Source organism: Lates calcarifer, linkage group LG1, assembly GCF_001640805.2.
Source record: "Lates calcarifer isolate ASB-BC8 linkage group LG1, TLL_Latcal_v3, whole genome shotgun sequence".
Classification (NCBI taxonomy): domain Eukaryota; kingdom Metazoa; phylum Chordata; class Actinopteri; family Centropomidae; genus Lates; species Lates calcarifer.
The window spans coordinates 7,060,564-7,082,638 of record NC_066833.1 but is presented as its reverse complement, the minus strand read 5'-3'; the positions used below and the strand labels follow the sequence as shown (position 1 = coordinate 7,082,638).

Below are 22,075 nucleotides of genomic sequence, written 5' to 3'. Positions count from 1 at the left end.
ATATAACAGGAAACTGTGAGGAAGGCAGTAACTCCCCTTTGACGCCTACTGCTCATTGCAACATTCATAATCTCTCACAAGCTTATCCGGGATAGAGGACCATGAGGACAGAAGGGAAGAGAAGCTAAACTCAAAACAGTCTGATGAACTGTCAGAAGTGTTGGTCTCCACATTTGTCTTCAAAGGCACTCCATGATACGTTTCCTTTTTTGCTGTTTGCTTTTTCACTCAGTTACTGTTTTTGTCTGGGAGAGTATGGTGTCATCTCTCTATTCCTCAACCACTCCAACATGCTTGAGAGTGTGCTAATGTTAAGCATAGATCTATACCGAGCCAGATTCTGCCAGGGGGGAGCTAGTGCGAGCCAGGTTCATCGCTGCAGGACATATGGGTCCAGTGCCAGGCTCTATAGTGAGGGATTGTGCTGTTTGGCATATTTCACCACCATCTCAAATGGACCAGCTCCAAATTGAAGCTTCGGCTGAGAGCTCACTGTGGACAGAGGGAGAGAGAGAGTGGAGCGCATATCACAGCGTGAGAATGGTCAGTGCTGCCAAGGAAGAGGGCCACCAAGGCCAGAATGACACACTTTGAACAGATGACAGGGGCCTGAGTGTTGGCCAACTGGGATCCTCCAGAGGGATGGATGATTTCATACAGTAAGGGACTGTGCTGCCTTGCTTCCATTCCTCTTAAAATTTAGAACAGATATAGAACGTGCTAGGAAATATGGTTCTGTCTGGATCAGTGAGAATAGCAGAGCACAAACAATCACAGCATGGATCAGGATTTGTGTTTTGGAAGAGTGTTAATTAAATGGCATGCAGGGCTTCATCCTCTTTGCATTATGAATCTATTACTAATCCTTTACAAAAGGGACCGTGTTGACTTTGGCTGAATACAAAGTGTTTGCTCCAACTTTTTTGAGTTTCAGCAATTCTCCTTTCTTGTGGGGCTCCTTGCTCACCTACCTCATTGTTTCAAGTGTTTTTAGTCGGGTACGTCCAAATTAATGATATGTCATAAAAGTACAAGAAAAGTTTTTCACTGTTCTATAATTGTTTATTGAAACATATTTATTATATTATTAAAAATCTTTTCTACAAGTTATGATTTGCAATCAATTGCTGAGATCTGAGAACACAGCATTTGACCCTAGGACAAGAAAGGCAATCATTCAGGCAATCCAACAGGTTGTAACAAACAGCTAAGCCATATTATCTGCCACTTTATTTGTTGTTCAAACCAAAAATGATTGCACACCAAATGTAAGTCAAAACCTGTATTATAATTTTATTGTTTGCATTTCCTGCTTATTTATTGTCCAAATAAGTTTGGCTACCGTGGAGATGTCTTTCAAAACTGTCTGATCAACTGACTGCTTGTATTTATGTCAAACTATCGCCACATTCCCCAATCTATACAATTAACCTGGTGAGTCCACTTTTATCCAATAGCACCAACAACCAAAGCTAAAAAGATAAGATCATGATAAATCTGGGTTGGGAAAGTGAAAAAGCAATGCAAGCAAATGCTCGCCCCTCCTTCATTACCACCACTGTGGTGCCCTTGACCAAGGCCCTTAGCTCCAACCACTCCAGTGGAACTGCTCCTGGCCAGCAGATCAGACTGTGGTTGTACAGGGCAGCTTCCAGGTGTTTACGTGTGTAACTGTGAATGTGATCAGGGCATTCCTAGCAAAAGAGACATCCTTTCAGTGAAATTTCCACAAATTGATAAAGGTTTAAAAAGAGACATTTCATTCAGTGAATCAAATGTGAATTTAATTGTTAACCATGCTGTATAAACCTAAGGCATACAAAGCTGAACTGTAGGTGAACAACCTCAATAAATGATTGAATAAGAGTATTTCTTGGCATCTACTGTTGTAAAACACAACTTAGTGGTAATGATGTCACATGATGTTACTGCCGTCTATTGAGGGACTTCCATTCATAATTATATGCCTTTTTTACAGCCACCCCCAAATATGCGGCATGCATATTTGCTCCAAAAAAATAAGGCTTGACAACTAATCATTATTGGGGTCAGGGATCTCTGGCAGTGGTACAAGCAGTGCAACTGGTCTTGTGTAGAGTCTGTCCTTCGCTTGAATCTACTGACTGCACCATACTGTCCTTTCCGGGGAACACCAACTCGGCCTATAGGCCAAAAGGCTCTTGGAATGTGTAGATCGATCATCATGACCACTTGGCCAACTGTGAAGGGTACCGCAGTATGATGCTGCTTTTGATGGGGTTGTAATTTAGTACATAGTCCCTCACAAACTGCTTTTGGGTGAATGTAGTGCAGCATGGGCTACACGTAGCACCAAATGGGAGGACCTGCCATTCATATGCATCAGGCACAGCAGCTGTGTTCATTCCATGCCACGCAAATCTCAGGAGGTATCTGTCCTCAGGAAAGAGATGAATCTGGTGGAACATCCCCTTTATATCTCCACCGATAGCAACTGCATGTTCTCTGAATCCAAGGAGAACCCCCAGGAGAGATGGACCTACGACAGATCCTGGCAGTAACGTGTCATTCAGATTAAGGCCCTTGGATTGGAAAGAGCAATTGAAGATGATGCATGGCTTCCCATTGTGCTTTACCAGGTGGTGGGGGATATACCATGCTTGCCTGTAACCTCCTGTACCTCTTCTGGCTGGAGCTTCACCACATATCCTACATCCACCAATTTCTGGACCTCAGCATTATAGACGGCCACCTTAGCTGGGTCTCAAACTAGACGTCTCTCTGTGTTTTGTAAGAGTGCCATAACAGCCTCCTTTTTGGCTTCAAACTGGGGCATATCCTTTCTCCCAAACAAGGGCATTGCTTAAGGCCATACTCCCTTCACCCCAACTCGAACAATCTTGGTTTCCAGTATTTGGGTAGCTGTCTGGTCTTCTCTAGACCTTGTCACCTGCTTCTCATTGTGGTATAGCATTGTGTCCACTTGCCATAGTCTTTCGACATCGCAGTGGAGCTGTGCTGACAGTGGGTCAGCTGATGTGAAAAGGCACTACTGAGGTGGGAGAAGTTGCTAAACTAACTTTGTGGGGCCCTGCAGAACCCACCCCAGCCTAGTCTTTATAGCAGCTGGCCCTCCTGGAGGTTCCAGGCACACTGGGCAATAGGCGTGATGAGGTGAGGATGATCTGCTCCTATGAGCAATAAAGGGCTGACATGCTCAAAGGACGGAATGGAAAGGTGTTGTAGGTGTTTATACCGTCTCTGTGGGGCGACCAAAGGGTAGGAATGGTCAGCTAGCCCAAGAGTCTCAGCAGTAAAAGCCTTCTTGATCTGAAACCTTTTACTGTGCTGTACTGTCTGAACATCCTGTCTTATGGTTCTCAGTGCGAAACTCTCTGGGGTCCCTTGCGGTCTTAATTTGCTGGCAGCAGCAAATATGAGGATGGTGTGTTCTCACCTGTCGTCTAAAACAGCACAGATATCCAGAGTACAGTTGCGGTGATGCAATAGGACTTGAAATACTTTCAACAGGGCTCAACTGCTGTCTCCCGGTCTATCCAGGTAAAGGGTCATAGGCAGGGAGCTGACGAAGCAAGTGCCTTGATTAGATGGCTTACTGTTCATCTCATGGAGTATTTGGAAGTGTTTACCTTGGCACATGCTACACTGCTTCTTTAAGGTACACTGAGTCACCTGGTGGGATCGAGCACCTCTTGTTCTCTCTGATCCATTTTGTTTTCTGCTCAGGAGTAAAAGACTGAAATGAAGGACACCTGCTCAAGTAATGCTCTTCGTTGTCACAGAAAGGGCAGTATGTTTTGAATTTCTTTCCTTTATCTACTGCTGACTATGGTTGTGCTGTTGGGTTCTTTGCTGAAACACTTGGTGGCTCCCCTGATCCATGTAGTATGGTAGTAGATCTTACAGTAATCTTACAGTCTCTGCTGCTTGTGTTCCTTCCCCCTTCTTCATCTTGGCACCAGGACTCATACTGGAGCCAGTCTGCAAAGTCAGTGGGTGTATAGACTGTACATGGTCTATGGAACATTTGGCGGCAATAGGATGCTCTCAGCTCCGGTGGTAACTTACAGAGAAGGCGGGAGACATGTGATCCACACCTGAGTTCGGCAACACGGGCAGTACCAAAGGTTTTGAGCATTCCAACCAGGGCTCGGACTTGTAGAGCAAATCTTTCAAAGGCTTCAAAGTCACCTCTGCAGATATCAGGAGCATTCATCACTGCAGCTATCCTGTTAAGAGCAAGCTGGTGAGGCTGGTCAAATTTCTTGTTCAATGTGGCCATGGTATCTATATAGGGAGTAGCAGAGTTCAAATAGGCATCAGCCACCAAACAGGTCTCCTCCAGTTGTAGATGGTCTACAGGTATCTGGTATTTGAACAACTCCGTCCCATCTGGAGGCAGGAGGTTCTCCAGGGGTATTTTCAGTCAGGAAAAAGTAAAGAAAGTATGGGATTGAGGGATTAGGCCCACGATAAGAAGCCTCCCTGACTGTGGCTTGTCGAACTGGTATGTACTCCATCTGGGACACTGGAAGTTGATTTATTGGTGGATCAGAGATCAGGAAAGGTTTGGCGTTTGTCCCTGGTTGTTGATCGTAACTGGAGTGAGTAACAGGGGGAGCTTGTGAGCTGCAGGGAGCTTGGTGTTGCCCAAATTGTCCAGTAGCACTCTGTATGGCATGGGGCACCTGCTGACTGGGAGCTGCCGCTACTGTTATGCTGTCAGATATTGTCTCTGTGTAGGTTAGGGAGGCTCACCAGGTGGTGTTGCATAGAAAAGCAAATGGGCTCTGGTTGGCATCTCCATATGGTCAGATAGTTGTTCATTTTCATCTTTAATCAGCTGCAGCTTGTTCATTACTGTGTTTAGGAAATCTTTTGTTCTTGTAGGGGACCTCTGTAATCCTTTACTGACTTCAGACTCTCTGTGAGGTACTGCTGAACCACTGTCTTCCTTAGTGATATAGCTTGCTTTGAGACTGGGTGAACTCTGATGAACTGGCTGGGTGTATTTTATCCTTGGTGCAGGTATGGGGGTGACTTTCAGGGGAGGTCTATGAACTGTTCAGGGGGCGGCACAGGGGGTGATATCCTTGGCAGTATCCTCCTGGTCCTCCTCTCCTTGTCTCTGTGTCTGCTTGGCCATATGTCCCGTTTGAGGGAAGAAAGTGTGCCTTTTACTACTAGTTGTGAGACCATCCTCAAAGTCATCTGGATAAATTTGCAATTTAGTCTGTCTATAGGGGCGGTCTGATGTTTCCTGTAGATATGTAGGATCCATGCCTCCAAAGTAAACTGGCTGACCAACTGGCTCAAAGGACCTCAATGTAAGGCAGTGGGACTGTAGGACTGTTGCAGCTGATTCTCGAGTAGGACATTCGCTCTGGTGCATCGGTCAGAATGCAGTTACCAGGACCCTAACATTTGTTTACTTCCCTTTATTAACTCAGATGAAGCCACAGCAGATCACAGGTGTGTTTTTTACACCGATCACACGTGTTCTGAACATATCATCCGTTTCGTCAGCCCCTTGTAACTTCTTACCTACCTTATCCTCTTGCTCTGCCTCCACTCATACATTCTTTCTTCACCAACCATGAAGACACAGTTGGTGCTTTGGTGCTGATGCATTGACTGATATTACCTTAGAGAGGAATGCACAGCAATTGTGTTCATCTGGTGGATGGGCCTCTGATGAGCTGCTATTCATGGCCTTTGTTCTTTCTGTACTGAACATTAGCTAGTGAGTCATTCTAACTTCTGCAGGCTTCCATTTGTTCTGTGATTGAAGAGTACTGCTGTTTCAGTGGTTGATTCACAGAAATGGAAGTCCAGAAAAACAATGGCACGAAGCCTTTTTTCTGAGTCAGCCTTACCATGTGCATATGACCTTCCAAAAACTGTCATTTAACAATACGTGGTGATATTTAATGCCTGCATGTACAGGTCAGTTGTACATTTAAGCAATATTAACCGAGAGGGTGTGCTTTAACGTCATTTGAGCATGACAGTGATGCGGTCAGGAAGCATTACTGAAGTATTACCAACCATTACCAACTAAGCAAAATGTATAATCAAAATCTGTTCATGTTGAGGAATAATTTGCTCTCAAAAGGTTTTGGTGAGTGTTTTTCCCGTTTCCATGGAAATACATGGGGTCTGACTATGAACTGGAACACAATCAGTCACGCCATGGACTCCTATGTGTAATGGAACGGAGTTTACCACTACGGCAAATAATCAGACCCTTAGTAACGACCTAGCAACAGAAATTATTTTCTAGTCCCAGATGAGTGAACTCTGAGCTGACGTTAATGCTTTCTCGAGGTCTTGGAATTGACCGAACTAAATCTATAGCCTACTGCACAAATAAATGCTTACTTTTATCAACCACAAAGACGCTACATTTATTTACTCACACAGATGTAGCTTCTGCAACTGCAAACTTTTACATGAATTTTAAGTTATAGCGCTGTGTAATATTTTTAGTGATGAGTAAGGCGTGCTGTCATGCTGATTTGAGCACATTCTAAATGTCTTGTGGACCAGTCAGATTGCTTGGTCGGAACTATTTGTTGTATAATGTGTCTTAAAAACATTGTGTGGGTAAAAAATGTCACTATATTTTCATATGTGTAAAAATAGTGTTAGAGATCTTCAAGAGAGAAAGATGAGCATTTCTTTGTTGCACAAGTACAGTGCAGTAAGGTTGACAGTACTGTGTGAAGTAGATGCATATCAAAGAAAATCTGATAGTAGAAAAAAGCTAACTTTAAAAAGTAAGAAGTAAAGCTCATAAAGAAAGTATGTGAAACTAGTCTGACTGTATAAAGTACCACAAAATACACTCTGATAGGTAAGCATGTTCCAAGCTGATCCTGACATTTTTAAATAGATCGATATCAATCCTTCATTTGTATGACAACATACATGTCCATAAGCAATCCATCTAGAGCTGTAATTAGTTAACATTACATTTCATTGACATAGTGTCTGATAGTGCAACAGACCCTTAAAACTGCTGTTATTGGTGTTCAAAACTGCATTTGAACTTAACTATTTGGTTCATGACAAAAAATACAATAGGAAACTATAAAATAAAGACTATGATACAGGTTACATGTTTTAAAGAATAGCTCTTCAGTTGACAAAGATATTTAGGTTGCTGTAGTAATTTGAATCTGCACTGTAGGCTGTACCATGTATGAAAAGTATGTTTAACAGCATCACAACAGGCTGTGTCTGCAGATACTGGATTAATAACAAGAAGACACAATCAGGACGTCACTACTGTTTGGCCAGTCTTCATTTTATGCATATTTTTATTTTTGATTAATCTAGTTTAGTTTTGGTATTTTTTTATTAATGTCGGAACAGACATGGTGAAAAATCACATCCCACCACATTATCCTAGTCCAAGATGAGTTCTTTAAATTGGTTTAAATCAACCAGCAATTCAGCAGCAGAACTTCTATTTACAATGATATAAAACAAAGAAAGCAGCAAATACTCACATCTGATAAGTGAATGCTAATGCTGTACTTGAACAAGGGTTCAACAACAGTTTTTAGTTTTTGGGATCCTCTGTACAAGGCTTTTTGATTACATCTTGTTACTGATGGCAGTGTTTCAGGGAATTGGAAGCAGCAGACTGGTTTTGAAATGGATGACTGCACATCATGTCCAAACTCCAAATATGCCTCGAGGTCACATCTGCTCCTGGTGTGCCCTGACTGGTGCCATCTGCCTTTATGAGTCAGCAGTATATGGCATTAAGCACACAGTCATCACCTGAAATACTGTCTGCCAGTACATGTGCACACAGATTTACTCTTCTTCGTATAATGCAAAACTACTCTGAACATATATTTGGCTCACTGAGGATCTGGGAGCCATAATTGAATTCCTCTTCTTTGAATTTGTTAGCATCAGTCCTTTTCTCCAGCAGAGATCTTTCTCCATCTCTCTCTCTTATTTAATGCTAAATTCTCTTGCTCTTTATTGCAGAAGAGGAAGAGTACTTCATGCTGCTGGTAGTGCCTCATAGTATCGAGTTTGAAGTATATGTAGGTGGCTAGATGCATATTTATTTCCTTTCCAACTACAGCCTTTTTTCAATTATAGAAATAAGCCTCTATCCAACAGTGTGTTTCTGTATGCTGACATGCTGCACAGTATAGGTTGTAATCAACATTATATTCCCATTGAATATGTATGTGTTTGTGTATGAACATACAGTTAATAAATGCAGTGAGCCACTGTACATGTGATAAGGTTGATCTGACCAAATGGTGATGCAGTTATGTCCTCATGCAGCATCTTCTTTCAGAAAAGCTCATTAGGAAGACATTTTGACCAAAAAACAAGGCAGTGGCAAAGCATGTTCGAAACCTTATTAAGTACATAATTCAAACAATGAATATATGAATAATAGACACAATACAAGTAATTTAAGAAGGAGTTTTTGACGAAAAAATCATGTGTTATATATAAGGAAGACAGAAAAATGATGCCTTACGTGAAAACATGCTCAGAAAGATGATAAAATTTAGGCAGATATATATTCTCCTACTGTTCTTCTAGACCTCTGTCACATCAACAGTTTCACCAGGGAGACTTTAAATGAGATCCTCTGTTGAAAGAAGAGGCAGGACTATGGATAAAAGAGAAAAGTGCCTATATAACCTTCATGTATGACCATAAGACCAAAACATACTCTGTGATATCAACAGAAAACATATACATATCCTATTATTGGTATACATATAATACCAGTGAGAATTTGAATTCTTTCTCTCTTTTCTCTTTGTATTTTATTTTAATTTATAATCTCTCTTTCAGAGATTCAGAAGGTCGTAAGCTCTGTAAGAAAGTGAAGGTGGACCCAAGCTCCAAACGTGGAGGAGCAGAGCTGCTACATTACAAGTGAGTAACCAGGAACTCAGCTGGCTGTCAGACACTTTTCCACACTTCACTGCTTTCTGGAGAGTAATGCCGTGTTTGCAGATTAAGAAGCATGTTAGTCACTGTTTACTCTTGGTGTTGTGAGCATTGTGCCTGGTGTGTCTTGTAGGGATGGGACGTTTCACACCGAGTACAACAGGCCCGCTACCTTCAAGGTGAGTGCTCAGCCACCATCCTGCCTTCTGTACATGGACCTTCAGCTTAAGTGCACCACAATTGTTCTTATTGTGTCTGTTCAGTATTTATTAGTGGCTCTTAACATTTTTTTTTTTTTTGTAAGTGAGTAACCATATTATACTTTGTTGTGGGGCCCCAATGTGTCTGCGTTCATTAATTAATTAAGTTAGATAAGAGCAACTTCACTCTGTTTTAAGATTATGGAAGAACAATTTAGGGAAAATTTATAGATGTGATTTCTCTCACTATTGTTGCAATTTGAATTCTGATTATTTTCGAAAAAAGAATCTCCAGGTCTGTATTGATTGTCTAGATAGGTTTGTACTAAGCATAATCATATCTTGATTCTACACAAAGAGAGTCAGATATAATGTTGTGCTTGTTTGATGTTCAGGTTCTCTCTGGTTCTTTTTTCAGTCAGTTGAAGAGGAGTCAAACCCTAAGTAAACCCTAATTTTCTATAGAAAAAACAAAGATAAAATCTTAAATATATCTGTCCCTACAGTTGGTTTGTGGCTTCATTCTGGATTTGGGAGACCTTGGGTAGATGAGCAAATCACAGTTCAAATCTCTTCACTAGTCTTGTTTAACCAGAAATATTTTGTGATTATTAATTTTTTATGGCACACAGTGCGATCACTCACAAAAATGTGTAGGATTACTTTACTTTCCCCTATATTAAAAGGCAGCTTAAATCATTCATGTAGATTGTAATAATATTCTTTAAAATAAAACCACACACATAAATGATCTGTTTATTACCAGAGCATGTATCAGTAACCAGGTTAGCCTGGATTACACCTCCTTCTAATCACTGTACTGCCGTGCTGCTGAAAAGTTGGAAGTGGAGTGGGCTTCTCCTCCACTGGCTCAGAAACCACCATGGTCTGCGGGACTTTTCGTTCTCCCTGAGCCGACAACCGCCTTCCCATGTCCCCACATTTTGTCACGGAGTTGACATCTACTTGGAACAAACCGCTGTCCACCCATGTCACTGGTGCCCGGCTACAGACAGTATTTGGATTTGAATTGGGGAGAGAACGCTGGCTTGGTCAACTCCCCGCCCATGGAACTGTCCCTGGCTACTTATCTGGCCCCATGTCATAATCATGGTGTGGGTGCAGATTCTTTGCTTCTCAGCTTGACAAAATTTACAGAGCTCAGGCTGGCACTGTCTGTGTACTGAGCTCTGTCACCATGCTCCAAACATATCAATCGCCACCACAGCCTCTCCCTAAGAGATCAGCTCCGGCTGTGAGTTTGGGCTTACAGCATGCTCATCCACCTTGCTCATCCACCCTGTCTCATTCCGTGCCACACAGCTTGGAGTGAGGGTCAACCCCCGGGCCTTCACAAGGATCCAGCGTTTATGAGGAAGAAAACACTTCTCTGTCTGGGTCTGAGTGGAGAGGGGTTCTAGCAGCACGGAGACACTGCTCCCCCTTGTCAGTTGCCGCCAAAGAGAAGGCTGCCAAGTTCTGTTCAGGGGCCCAATCCCAAACGGCATTGCGTTCCCCTAACACAGTCTCCCAAGCACAAACCCCCCCATACACACAAGTGCACTTTTGTTGTCTCAGGTGGTAGCCCCCAGTTTGGATGCTTGAAATGTTTCTCAGTTGACCACTCTGTGTCTACATGTCGTGAATGTTCACATATCGAAACCAATAAAAGCTTCATGTTCAAAAAAGTTATTTCGTTGTCCCGAAGAAAGGTGGGGATCTTCATCCTGTTCTCTACCTCTCAGTGTTTAACAAGCACCTTAGAGTATAAGTTCAAAATGCTAACACTCAGACAGCTACTGACTGTGGTCAGCCCAGGAGATTTGTTTGCAAATATCAATCTCACTGACAATTACTTTCATGTAGTGATACACCTGGGCTACCAGCAACTTCTCAGGTTTGCATTCGAGGGCACTGCCTATGAATACCTGGTTCTTCTTTTCAGCAGTATTTGAGCAGTGGTATCAAAACTGAAATGTACTCCCAATGTGGCCCCCCATTTGAGCCTATGGAATCTGTGGTTATTAAATTTCTCCCATACAGGACTACACTGTTTATAGCTTTGTCCTCTGCAAAACGGGTGGGCAACCTTCATGCTTTGTCTGTGCATCCCTTGTGTACTCAGTTCACTTCGGATGGTTCCAAGGTTACATTAATCCCAAATGCAGTGTATTTACCCAAGGTTATCCTTGCTGCCTATAGCTCTATGGCTTTTGAGCTATTGAGCTTTTGTCTACCCCTTTTGCTTCAGAGGAACAAAGGAGGTTGCATTCCCTGTTTCCAGTGCATTCCAGTGCTCTGCACCTACATAGACCGTACTCAGAGAATGCATCTAAGTGAGCAGTTGTTTGTCTGTCTTGCCAACCCAGCCAGGGGCAAAGCCCTAAACAGCGGCATTCTCATTGGATTGTAGCGGCTATTTCTCTGGCTTACAACAACAGGGGTCTCCATTGCCTCTAGGTGTGTGAGGGCACATTCAACCAGGGGCATGTCAACGTCATGGGCACTGTTTACAGGGGTATCTGTAAGTGATATCTGTGCTGCAGCTAGCTGGTCAGTTTTACCGTTTGGATGTGACAGCTGCTTCGTTTGCTCATGCTGTCCTTTCTGCTGAGTCTCTGATGCACTAATGTGCTGGAGGTTTGACCCCGGTTTGGTGCCTGCATTGCAGGGCGTGTATATATGTCCCATACTTTGTGTGTTGTACCAAGTGAATCGACTGAAAAGGAACGTAATTTTATGACTATAACTACTGGTCCCAGAAGGAGAGGAACAAGGTACAACACCAGGTTCCTTTGTCAAAAATAAGTAATTTTACCCCAAAGAATAATGTAAAATTACCTCAAGTGAATCTGAGCTAACACTGAAGCAGCTATGAACACACAAACTAACATACTACATCTTAGTTGGTGTACTTTCATAGACCCACAGTTTTTTCAAATGAATGACAAATGTTTACAACCACAAGCTGACAGAAAAGTCGAGGTTAACACTTTACCATTGAGCTAACGTTAGCATTTACCTGACAAGATACCAATAACATTTGACCCTTTTCAGTCACGAATTATCATGCTATCATTAACGTTAAGCTAACATAGCGTTTACCCCATGACTTATATTGTCAGTTTAAGCCACAAAGCAATATAAAAACCTTAGAATGCTCACTTATGACAAAAGTAAAGATACCATTATCGTTTACCCAACATTAACTTGTTAGCCACTGGACTGGTGTTTGGGTGAAGGACATTTCACAGAAAACTTTTTCAAATTATCTTTTCAAAAAGTAAGCATGCTGACGTTAAACTAAGTTAATGTAATGTTAGCATTTTATGCTGACAGAAAATATTAGCATTTAACAGTTCTATAATAAATTCTCACAAAAGCTATTTGCAGCACATTAGTTGCTTTACACACACAGTTTCTCTTGTAACCTTACTGTCGAAGTGTTCTCAGCTGGACGCAGCACCCACCAGACTCCTCTCACTGCCCCCAGTTATCTCTGCTTAACATGTTCATTTGACGGTATATTTCAGTTGAATAGTGCAAATAACTAATATAATTTAGTATATACAGAGATAAAGACTATGTTTCATTATATAGTTACTTACCTAGAGAATTAGTCTAACTTTAATTAGCTGCAGCCCACTAAATTTGCTGGTGTTATTAAATAAGTCAGAGAAGTCAATGGTTTCCACCTAAAACTCTCCCCTCTTTCTAAGACACTTAATGTGCGATTTTTGATTTTTAAAATTAAATTGTGAATTTAGATATAAAAATGCAAAACTGTTAAGCCCTAATTAAGATTCTCTAAAATATGCAGAAGTGACTTCCTCTGTTCATTTTTATTAAGAGAAACCCATCATTAGGGCAGCTGTTGGTCTTTGCTATTTGTCTAATGTGATTTTATTATTTTGTCTGCTAATGTTTACCCATATTTCTTTTCCTGACAGATGGAAATGCCTCTGACAATAAACAACACAACAACAATAAAACACCAAAAATCTCAGTTAAAACCATTATAAAATAATCCCAACAATAACATCATAATCAGTTAATATTCAGCCTGTATCCACACTGTTGTTGTTATAGTGCTGCTGAGTGCTGTTGCTGTTGCCTCTGCAGACATATGATTCAGTATATTTACAGGAAGCTTTACCAAGCCCATTACAAGACACTTAAAGGTACTGAAATAGCTCTGACACCCCTTGGGTGATATGTTAGTCTGTATGAGCCTCCATCTGGCACTGCGTACAGGAATGACTTCCACAACATTCACGTATATCATCCCCAGCCACTCTATTGTTCTCAGCATAATTCTGTGCCAGCGAGTCACAACAGGTCGCAGGATCTGAGTGTTACCTTTGTTAAGATTCTCAAAGATTTATCATTCTGACTTTTTTCTGTTTTTCTCCCATTCAGTCCATGGTAACATTCCTGAAAGACCCCTCAGGACCCCCACTGTGGGAGGAGAACCCTGAGGCAAAAGATGTCATCCACATAGAGACAGAAAAAGTAAGCGGTGACCATAACAACCTTTTGGGCTTTGGATAAGTTGTAAAGAATTTCGCACTGTACAGTTTGGGATGTGCACAAATAGTCGAAACGTTAAGCATAGCTGACACCTTTTTTTTTTAAGAATCGACAAATTTTTATTTGACTAACTTTTATTTGGTTGGGGTGGGAGGAGATTTATGTTTTACTTCATAGAGACCCGGAACTAGATGTTTATGGTTCTGTTTCTGCCCGAGTGCGTATCTTCTCTCTGTGTGGTACAAGCAAAACACTGGAACATACGTTGGCAATAAGAAGAAGCTGCCGCTAACGTTAGCTCAGGTTGTTGCTAGATGCTTAGCTTGTTTTTAGGTTAGGATTCCGCGAGTGTTTGTCCTCCTCCTGAATGAGTGTGTGTGTCATTCAGGAGGTTTTTACTGAGAGCTGAATTATCAACAGAGGTCTCTTCGAAACAAACGGACCAAGTAATTAAAGTTGGTAGAAACACTGAGTAAAGCAGTTTCGTATAAAAATATCTATGTTTCTCCGTGACGTGGACACAGGACATTGAGAGGGGCTGTTTGCTCAGTTTGTTTCTCTGGTTAGTTAAGATCCAGATGTCTGATGACAGAAATCCTTCATCTGGTTTAAGATTATAGCTATAACGTTATAAAAAGTGACGGTAACGTGACTTGAAGCATTAAGAAAGTAAGAATTTGTTGTACTTAAATGCTCATGTGACAACAAACGACAGGAACAAATAATAAATAGCTTGTTACTTAAATGATTTTGGACAATATGTTTCCTCTTAGCGTTGTCACAGGAGTGGAGCTGTCAAAGGCTCATAGAACCCGAATACACTGTGTCTTCATGGAAGACCATTGAGAAAAAGTACAATGAGGCAGCTACAGCTCTAAAAAAGAACTTGACGGAAACCAACAAAGTAGCAATAATAACCGATGCATGGACAGCTCTCAAATCTGAGTTTTATGTCACTGTAACCTGCCGTTACATGGACAGTGACTGGAACATTTCCAGTTCTGTGCTCCAGACTCACAGCACAGATGAGAGACAGACTGCTGAGAAGACCATATTGTTATTCTGGTTTGGATGGAGGGCACCTCTTAACAATGACATCATGACTAATCGATTAATTGATTTCAATTGGCTTGATTAATCGACTTTAAAAAGTAATCAAATTGCCCATCCTAGTACAGTTGATTGACTGAATTGAAGACATGCAGAACAATGTTGATGTGATTACAAGATGGCGAGGAAGCAGTTAATGCGGTGCAGGGTCCGCCTCCTCCCTTCTCTCCCATTGAGGATTTGATCAGCCTCTGAAGCTGACACAGCATTATGTCCATCTCTGCAACACAAAACCCTACTCATAAAAGCAGCATATCAGGGCTTTAGTATGAGAGGGCTGTAGTTCATGAAGTCTACTAACAGAACCCTGTCCTTACAGCCCAGAACCCCCCCCCCAACACATTCATCCACAGCTTGACAACCTAAGACACTCATAGATTATAGATGGACTGAATTTTGAGAGCTCTTTCATTTAAACACAGCTGTCCTGTCGGTTTTCCTGTCCATCCACTCATGCCCGGAGGCTTGTTGAACTTGTCAACAAAAGATTGTGCTGAATATGTTTTTTTTTTTTTAGAAAGTAGCTGAGCTCATGAAGGTGATGATGAGGAAGAGAAACTGGTATGGGAGCTGATCTACCTGCTGTCCTAAAAAGAAAGACCTTTCTTTTCTTTCTTTGCTGATGTGATGACTGTGTAATACACACAGTCTACTGCTGACAGCTAAGATGGTGGTGTGCATAGTTATTTTAAGGTTCTGCATGTTAAACGGAGAGACACCGTAGGAAAACTATGCTGCAGGAAGCCGTCAGAGGAGTCAAGCTGTTGTGGTTATTGTTCACTGATGTTTAGTCAATATTAGTGATATTTCTTGGAAAGCATTACAACTTGCATTCATTTTATGTACTGTTAGTATATATTTGTTGTAAATACTAAAGCCTCTTAATCATCTTCCTGCCTCCTACTCACTCTTAACCTTTTCAAGGACTTCAGGAAGCTGCTGAAGAGGGAGGAGAGGCCGATCCTCATGATGTTCTATGCTCCTTGTGAGTCTTTTTATCATCTTTATTATATGTTGAGTTGCTCATAGTACCAGGGACAAGTATTGATTTCCTTGCCAGATTCATTGTGATCGGATGACAGTGTACCAGGAGGAACTGACAGCAGATATTATTGTCAAGAAAGTATGCAATTAATTTAACCAAGATGGCTCATTTGAAGAGAGTGTATACAGTGCATAGACTAGATCAATAAACATAGTCAACACTGAGATGAGTTTTTCTATGTTCATCATCCCTAGTAACACACTTTTGCATCTTTAAATATATTGTACAGTTTTTCTAATGAGTACTAATGATCATTTTTTATTACTGATTAATCTCTCAATTATGTCCTCAGTTAATCATTAACTTCAAAAAATTCTTGTGAAAGATGCCTGAGTGACATCTTCAAATTGCTTGTTTTGTTTGACCAACAGTCCAAACACAAGGACATTCCATTTACAGTAATATGAAACAGAAAATCCTCACAACCTCTGAACTGGAAATCCTCACAACCTCTGAACTGGAAACAGTGGAATGACTTAAAGAATGAACTGATCACTTAAACTGTAGGCAATTAATTTCTTTTGGCTAAATGACCAAACTTCTGATTGTTTCAACACACTAAACAACACTTAAAGAACAAAGTCATGTTTTGTCAGTGAGGACTTATTTGTCTTATTTCTTGTTGTTTGTCAATAGTCAATACTTTATATGGGCTTTTCCATGTTTTGTGTTCAGTTATTATGGTCAGTGATTTTCAGTACCTCATATCGTTCACAACACACTACAAGCTGCTGTTGACAAAAAAACAATTCCCCTGGCAGATAATGGGAAAGTCATATGGATGCTGTCATACCAGCAGAGAATTGGTTAATATTGAGTTCTCTGTACAACATGTGTCCTGTTTTGTGTTTTGGTTGCAGGGTGTGGCGTATGCAAGAGAATGCAGCCCATCTTTCAGCAAGCAGCCACAGAGACAAAAGGAAAATATGTAAGTCTGCTGAATCTTCCTCCCTGCACACTTGGTCATCTGTCTTATTGCCTTAACTGTGTCTGATCTGCTGCCATCCTTTTCTGATGTTTGATTAGATTAGATGAGCTTTGTCAGCAGTGAATGCATAGATGGTTACCTTGGCAATCTGCAAGAGTGCAATCTGTCAGTCTGACCTAAATGAAAGCTATCCTTAGTTGTATTTCTTACGAAACTTCTCACGAGTACCTCAGCAACTGTTGCCATAGGTTTTGATTCATCAGGAAAACGACCCAGATGGCCTTTAAAGGAAGTTCAGGAGCCCTGATCCACTAACTGCTGGGCTTGATTTATATTTTATCTGAGTTTTGGTTTGTATCAACACATCACAGCAATGACAGTGGTTCATTCAAAATCCTACCAGCCTTGCCCAGCAATCTTGGTTTAATGATTTCAGTTATTCACAATATAGTGCAGATCTGTAATCAGAGACTATATTAAATGTGTTTCTTACTTGGTTTTTACCTGGTACCTGCAGCCCCAATTAAGCTGAAGCTGAAGTTCACCACCTCTGTATAGATTAAATGTCAGTTTAGTCTTTAGTCTGGTGTTTACCCCCTACCTTTTCTTTCCTCCTGTTTTCATCGTATTTTCTTCTCCACCCAGGTCTTATGGGTCCCCTATAGACCCATTTTGTTGGTTTGCAAACAGAAAGCATTACAATCAAGCAAACTTTGTAACTTGGGAGGGTGGTGGGGAGGAGGGTATCTCCGTTCCCAGCTGTTGAAATGGTTTTTAACAGCACTGGAGAGAAGCACACACAAAAGCAACCAGAGGCATGTGTGATCATCTAGGGAAACAAATCTTTTGTGTTCATAAACACTCCTCCTCAAGAACCAGAAGAAGTCATAGGGCGAACATCCTGTACAATGAGAGCAGAGGGAGGCAGCTGCCTGAGGAGACAGCAAAGTAGAGCAGTGAATCATGTTTCAGTGAATCAGCAATCATGTTTGCCTCACATGAAGCTGGAAATGAATGAAAAGATAATTAACTGCATGTTCGTCTGAGTAGAGGGGTTTGTGTGTGTGTGTAAGGCTGAGATAGATTCTAGGGAGTGTGCCTGTTATTGCAAGAGATTAGTATTGCTGCTGAGAAGTGAAAAGTTGAATACTGTATTGGCGGTCAGCCAATCTGTAAACTTGTGAACATATTTCTGGCCTCAGTGTCATGGACACAGGAAGGTGTAATGCCGATTTCTGAAGTGTTGCATCTCGTCAGGCTAAAATAGCTGAAAAAACGCTTGTTTTGATTGCATCATTTATGCTTTTTTTATCCAGTGTTCTCTCTAAACACCAATGACACATATGGTTGAAGCACACTGTCAACTTTAAATAGGTGGAGAAGGCACAGAGAGCTTGTCATGACTCATGGACATGCTCTTAGATATCTCCTCAGAGGGAACCTGGGAAGTTGCAGTTGTTTGATTTATATCAAAGAAATGTCTGTATTAGAAGAATATTTCCCCATATTCATCATTTATTTCCCTACAAAGCAGTGGTGGAGGCTTTGGATTTTTCACTGTTAGCTTTGTCGAAGTTGCTGGTGTAACTGTACCTTGCTGACTCATACTCAGGATATAATTTTATGACTGGAAGACCACCGATCATTGAAAAACATATGATTCTGTCATATCACTGGACAGCAAAACAAATACCTCAGGCCCTGCCTTTGTAGAAATCATTTTGGGACTTGATATTGTCTCTTTCTATCAATATTTCTACTTCCAGTCCAACAGTTTGGTCCAGAGTGACATATTTCAACTTGGACTGCCCAAAACCTTAGTACATGACAAAATATGTCCAAAGCTAATGGCTGAATTTTTGTCATGCTGAACTCTACTTAATTGTAATGCTAATATACGATGCCCACTGCAAACATGCTTAACATTGGTGCTGCATGCATATATACAGTATACATTGAGTAAATGGACACATGATATCATGCTAAACATTAAATGCTAAACACATATACCATATTTTAATATGCTAACCACTCAGACATGTTAGCAAAGTTATGTCAGCATTTTAACAAACTAACATCCCAAACATTTATACAGAATATCCATCTTTCCATTATTGCTTATCTGTAAGGGGGCTGGAGCCAATCCCAGCTTACATTGAACCTTGAACCTTCTTGCTTTGAGGCAAGAGATTATCAGGCTAAAATTAGCATTGCATTGACCAGAATGCCAACATTAACGTTCCAATATTCAAAGTACAGGTGAGGCTGAGAATCCAACATAAATGGAGGGAAGAGCTTAGCATTAGATTCTCTAAAACAGCCACTTTACAATGGATAAGTGCTTTGTATTTAGTTAACAATATAGCTGTTCCTCTGGTGCCATATTTAGGACAATCAATAAAAAAACAATAGTTTTTTTGTCTCAGATGTTTGCAAAATCTAAAAGTCATCCCTTGAGTGATGTTTTTGCAGTGAAATGAGCAGGACATGTGGCTGAAGCAAATTTCTCAAATTCTCAAATTTGTTCTGGCTGATCATAAAAAGTGAGTGAATACAGCAGATATAATGAATCAACAATCATTTTATCTGTGCTGCAGTGCAGTACAGTCTCTTTTCATACTTTGAGTAATCCATCTTTTTATTTTGGAGCCCTTTGATGATGACTAACCTGTTTTGATGTTTGATGTCCTTTCTCTTTATTGTCTCTCTGACTTCACTTTTCTTTACCTCATTGACAAATCATGCCTCCTTTTCTCCTTTATTTTGTTGTATTTTTTAATTAATTTATTTTTTAAGGTACTGGCGGGGATGAATGTGCACCCGGCTGAGTTTGATGGCCTTAAGCAGGAGTACAACGTCAAAGGCTACCCAACCCTCTGCTACTTTGAGTGAGTGGAGTCCTCTCATCTGTCTCACTTCAGGCTCATTCCTCACTTCCAAGTCTCACAACATAAGAGTACGGCCACTTCAAACAGAAAGTGCAGTCCAGGCCTCTGAAAAACCAGCAGACATGATGGTGGCAAACTTAAAGCTTGCAAAGGTGACCCTTAAGGTTCAGAACTTGATGCCAGGTGGAAAGAAGAAAGTTTCTGACAAGCTTTGGGATCCTCTGGTATTCTCTTTGAAGGAAGTAAACTCACAGGAGGGGGTCAAGGATGGTGGGTGCAGCTGGTTGCTGTCATCGGAGGAGTGTGATAGACTCACAAGTGGTGTTGTATGGTTGGCTATGAGGTAGAGCTGAAACAATTAGTGGAGTTGACACTGACTGATTATTGATGTTTAAGTCATTTTTCAAACAAAAATGCCAAACGGCCCCTCATCTCAGCTCCTCAGTTGTGAGGATTTGCTGCTTTTCTTTGTCAGTTTTGAAAGTAAACTGAATATTTAGCATTGGTTTTGTTTGGACAAAATGAGCAACTTAGACTGGCCAGTGCAGTGCTTTGCCAGAGACAAGGCAATGTACTGTGGCAAAAGCTGAGCAAAGTTTAGCTTTTTGCTGAACAATCCTGTGTTTTATTTGCCAGAGCACCCTGCTTCAGGAACCATACTGTGCCTCACTGAAATGAATGAGGAGGCTGCATTTTTTTTTTTTTTTTCATGCAGAGCTGTTGTTTGCCTGAAGTCTCTAAATGAGTCAGTGGTTTTAATTATTAATATGCCAGACTAAGTAAAGGCTTTTAATTTACTGTACCCAAGTTTTTTTTATCTTCAAGAACACCTTAAGGCTGCATGTGACATTGATTTAGCGCTTGGCCTATGCATTTCTTTTTATTTTGTGGAACAAATTTAAGATGTTGGTAATCTGATAATTTCAGTTTACTGTTAAGTCCTAGTGTCTACTGTCTTAATATGCATACAGACTCTCATACACGCAAACTCAGAGCTTGAACCCACATACAGTAGGGGCTAAGTGTGTAAGTGATAGTATTTGTTAATGCAGACCCCCAAGCCAGAGCATCCCTGCACTGTCCTCATATTTACAGCGTTGTTAACTGTGTGCTGGTGCTAGAGCTCACACTCTGTCCACTTCTTATTCCTCCTGCACCAGCTTTATCAACCCCATTTTCACATTAAACACTCTCTCATTCCAGTCTGGCCTTTTAATTAGACCGGGACTGATTAAGTGTCCCTGTGGTTAGTCAGTGTGTGTGCACACTTCTTTCTTGTGTGTATTATGTGAATGTGGGCACGCACACACATGCCTATGCACTGATGTGTAGCTGAGCCAGAGTCTGTTTGCCAGGAGTACATTAGTGTCAGCGCAGGGCTAGCTAACGACCATCCAAGCCCATTGGCTTCAGTAATGAGCCCCTCACTGATAAACAGCAGCTAATCACTGCAGGGTAAATCGGCATCAACAACGCTGGAGTTATCTCACTGTTGCACCCGCTGTAAGACCAAGTGTTCAAGGTCTTTTACCTTTTCTGTCTTGCAGATTAAGAACCTTAGTACTGAAACACAGCACCGCACCTCAGCTTTCTGTCAATTAAACAAACAATAAAAGTAAAACTGTTTCAGTGCCTTTGTCTCGAGATAACTTCTGTTGTGAATTGGCGCTATATAAATAAAATTTGACTTGACTTGACTTGACTTTAACAAAGAGAAACACTCAAAACTGTCAGATGTTAGATGATATTTATTTCATATTTCCTTAACTTGATTTTACAAGGTTTTGGTGTACTCAACTGCAGCAGAAATAAAGTAGACAAATATAGAGTTGGTCATAAATCTCACTGATTGAATTCCAAGCAGCCACTCTCCGCCACAGTAGTCAGTTCACTTAAAATGCAAGTTTTAAGCTTCAAATCCAGTGTGTGTAATCATGTATTACCTTTGATAGTGTCCACTGTATCTCAGGAGCTATAACTGCTGGTCGTCCTCACCCTCTGTGTTTGCAGGATCACGCTGCCCGGAGCCGGTTACTACTGACACTGATCCTTCTGCACTGGGCTGAGACACCACATCCACTTTCCAGCCTTCATTTAGTCACAGCAAATAGAGTAGATAAAGTCATTCCTATGAAGAAAATCTGCTTATGTTTTGAATCTTTTCAGCCTGTAAAGCTGAGAAGATGCCTTTAGCTCATTTCAAATGCATTACAATGGGCTACTGGCATTTTCTTATATGCATTGGAACTGCTCTGTTTCTCAGGAGTCTGACCCAGCTCTTTGTTGTAGAAACTTGCTTTGATTGTGTCTACGATCGTGTCTCTTTGTCCATCACAAATGACCTAGATTACTGGGTTTCTTCAATGTCAGTTCTGCAGAAAGTGACAAGAAATTGAACATCACTGCTTTTTGAATACTGACTGAGATACGTCCA

At 41.1% G+C, this 22,075-nt stretch overlaps 1 protein-coding gene across 1 annotated transcript in view; it reads left to right on the top strand.

Moving 5' to 3' along the window:
• The window catches only part of pdia5 (protein disulfide isomerase family A, member 5), a 61,805-nt gene that overhangs the window by 16,972 nt on the left and 22,758 nt on the right, over positions 1-22,075 (top strand). The window contains exons 4-9 of the mRNA XM_018696554.2: positions 8,842-8,925; positions 9,074-9,119; positions 13,560-13,652; positions 15,705-15,765; positions 16,686-16,753; positions 19,550-19,641. Of these exons, the coding sequence (XP_018552070.1) occupies positions 8,842-8,925; positions 9,074-9,119; positions 13,560-13,652; positions 15,705-15,765; positions 16,686-16,753; positions 19,550-19,641 (444 nt within the window). The remainder of the gene's footprint in view (positions 1-8,841; positions 8,926-9,073; positions 9,120-13,559; positions 13,653-15,704; positions 15,766-16,685; positions 16,754-19,549; positions 19,642-22,075) is intronic.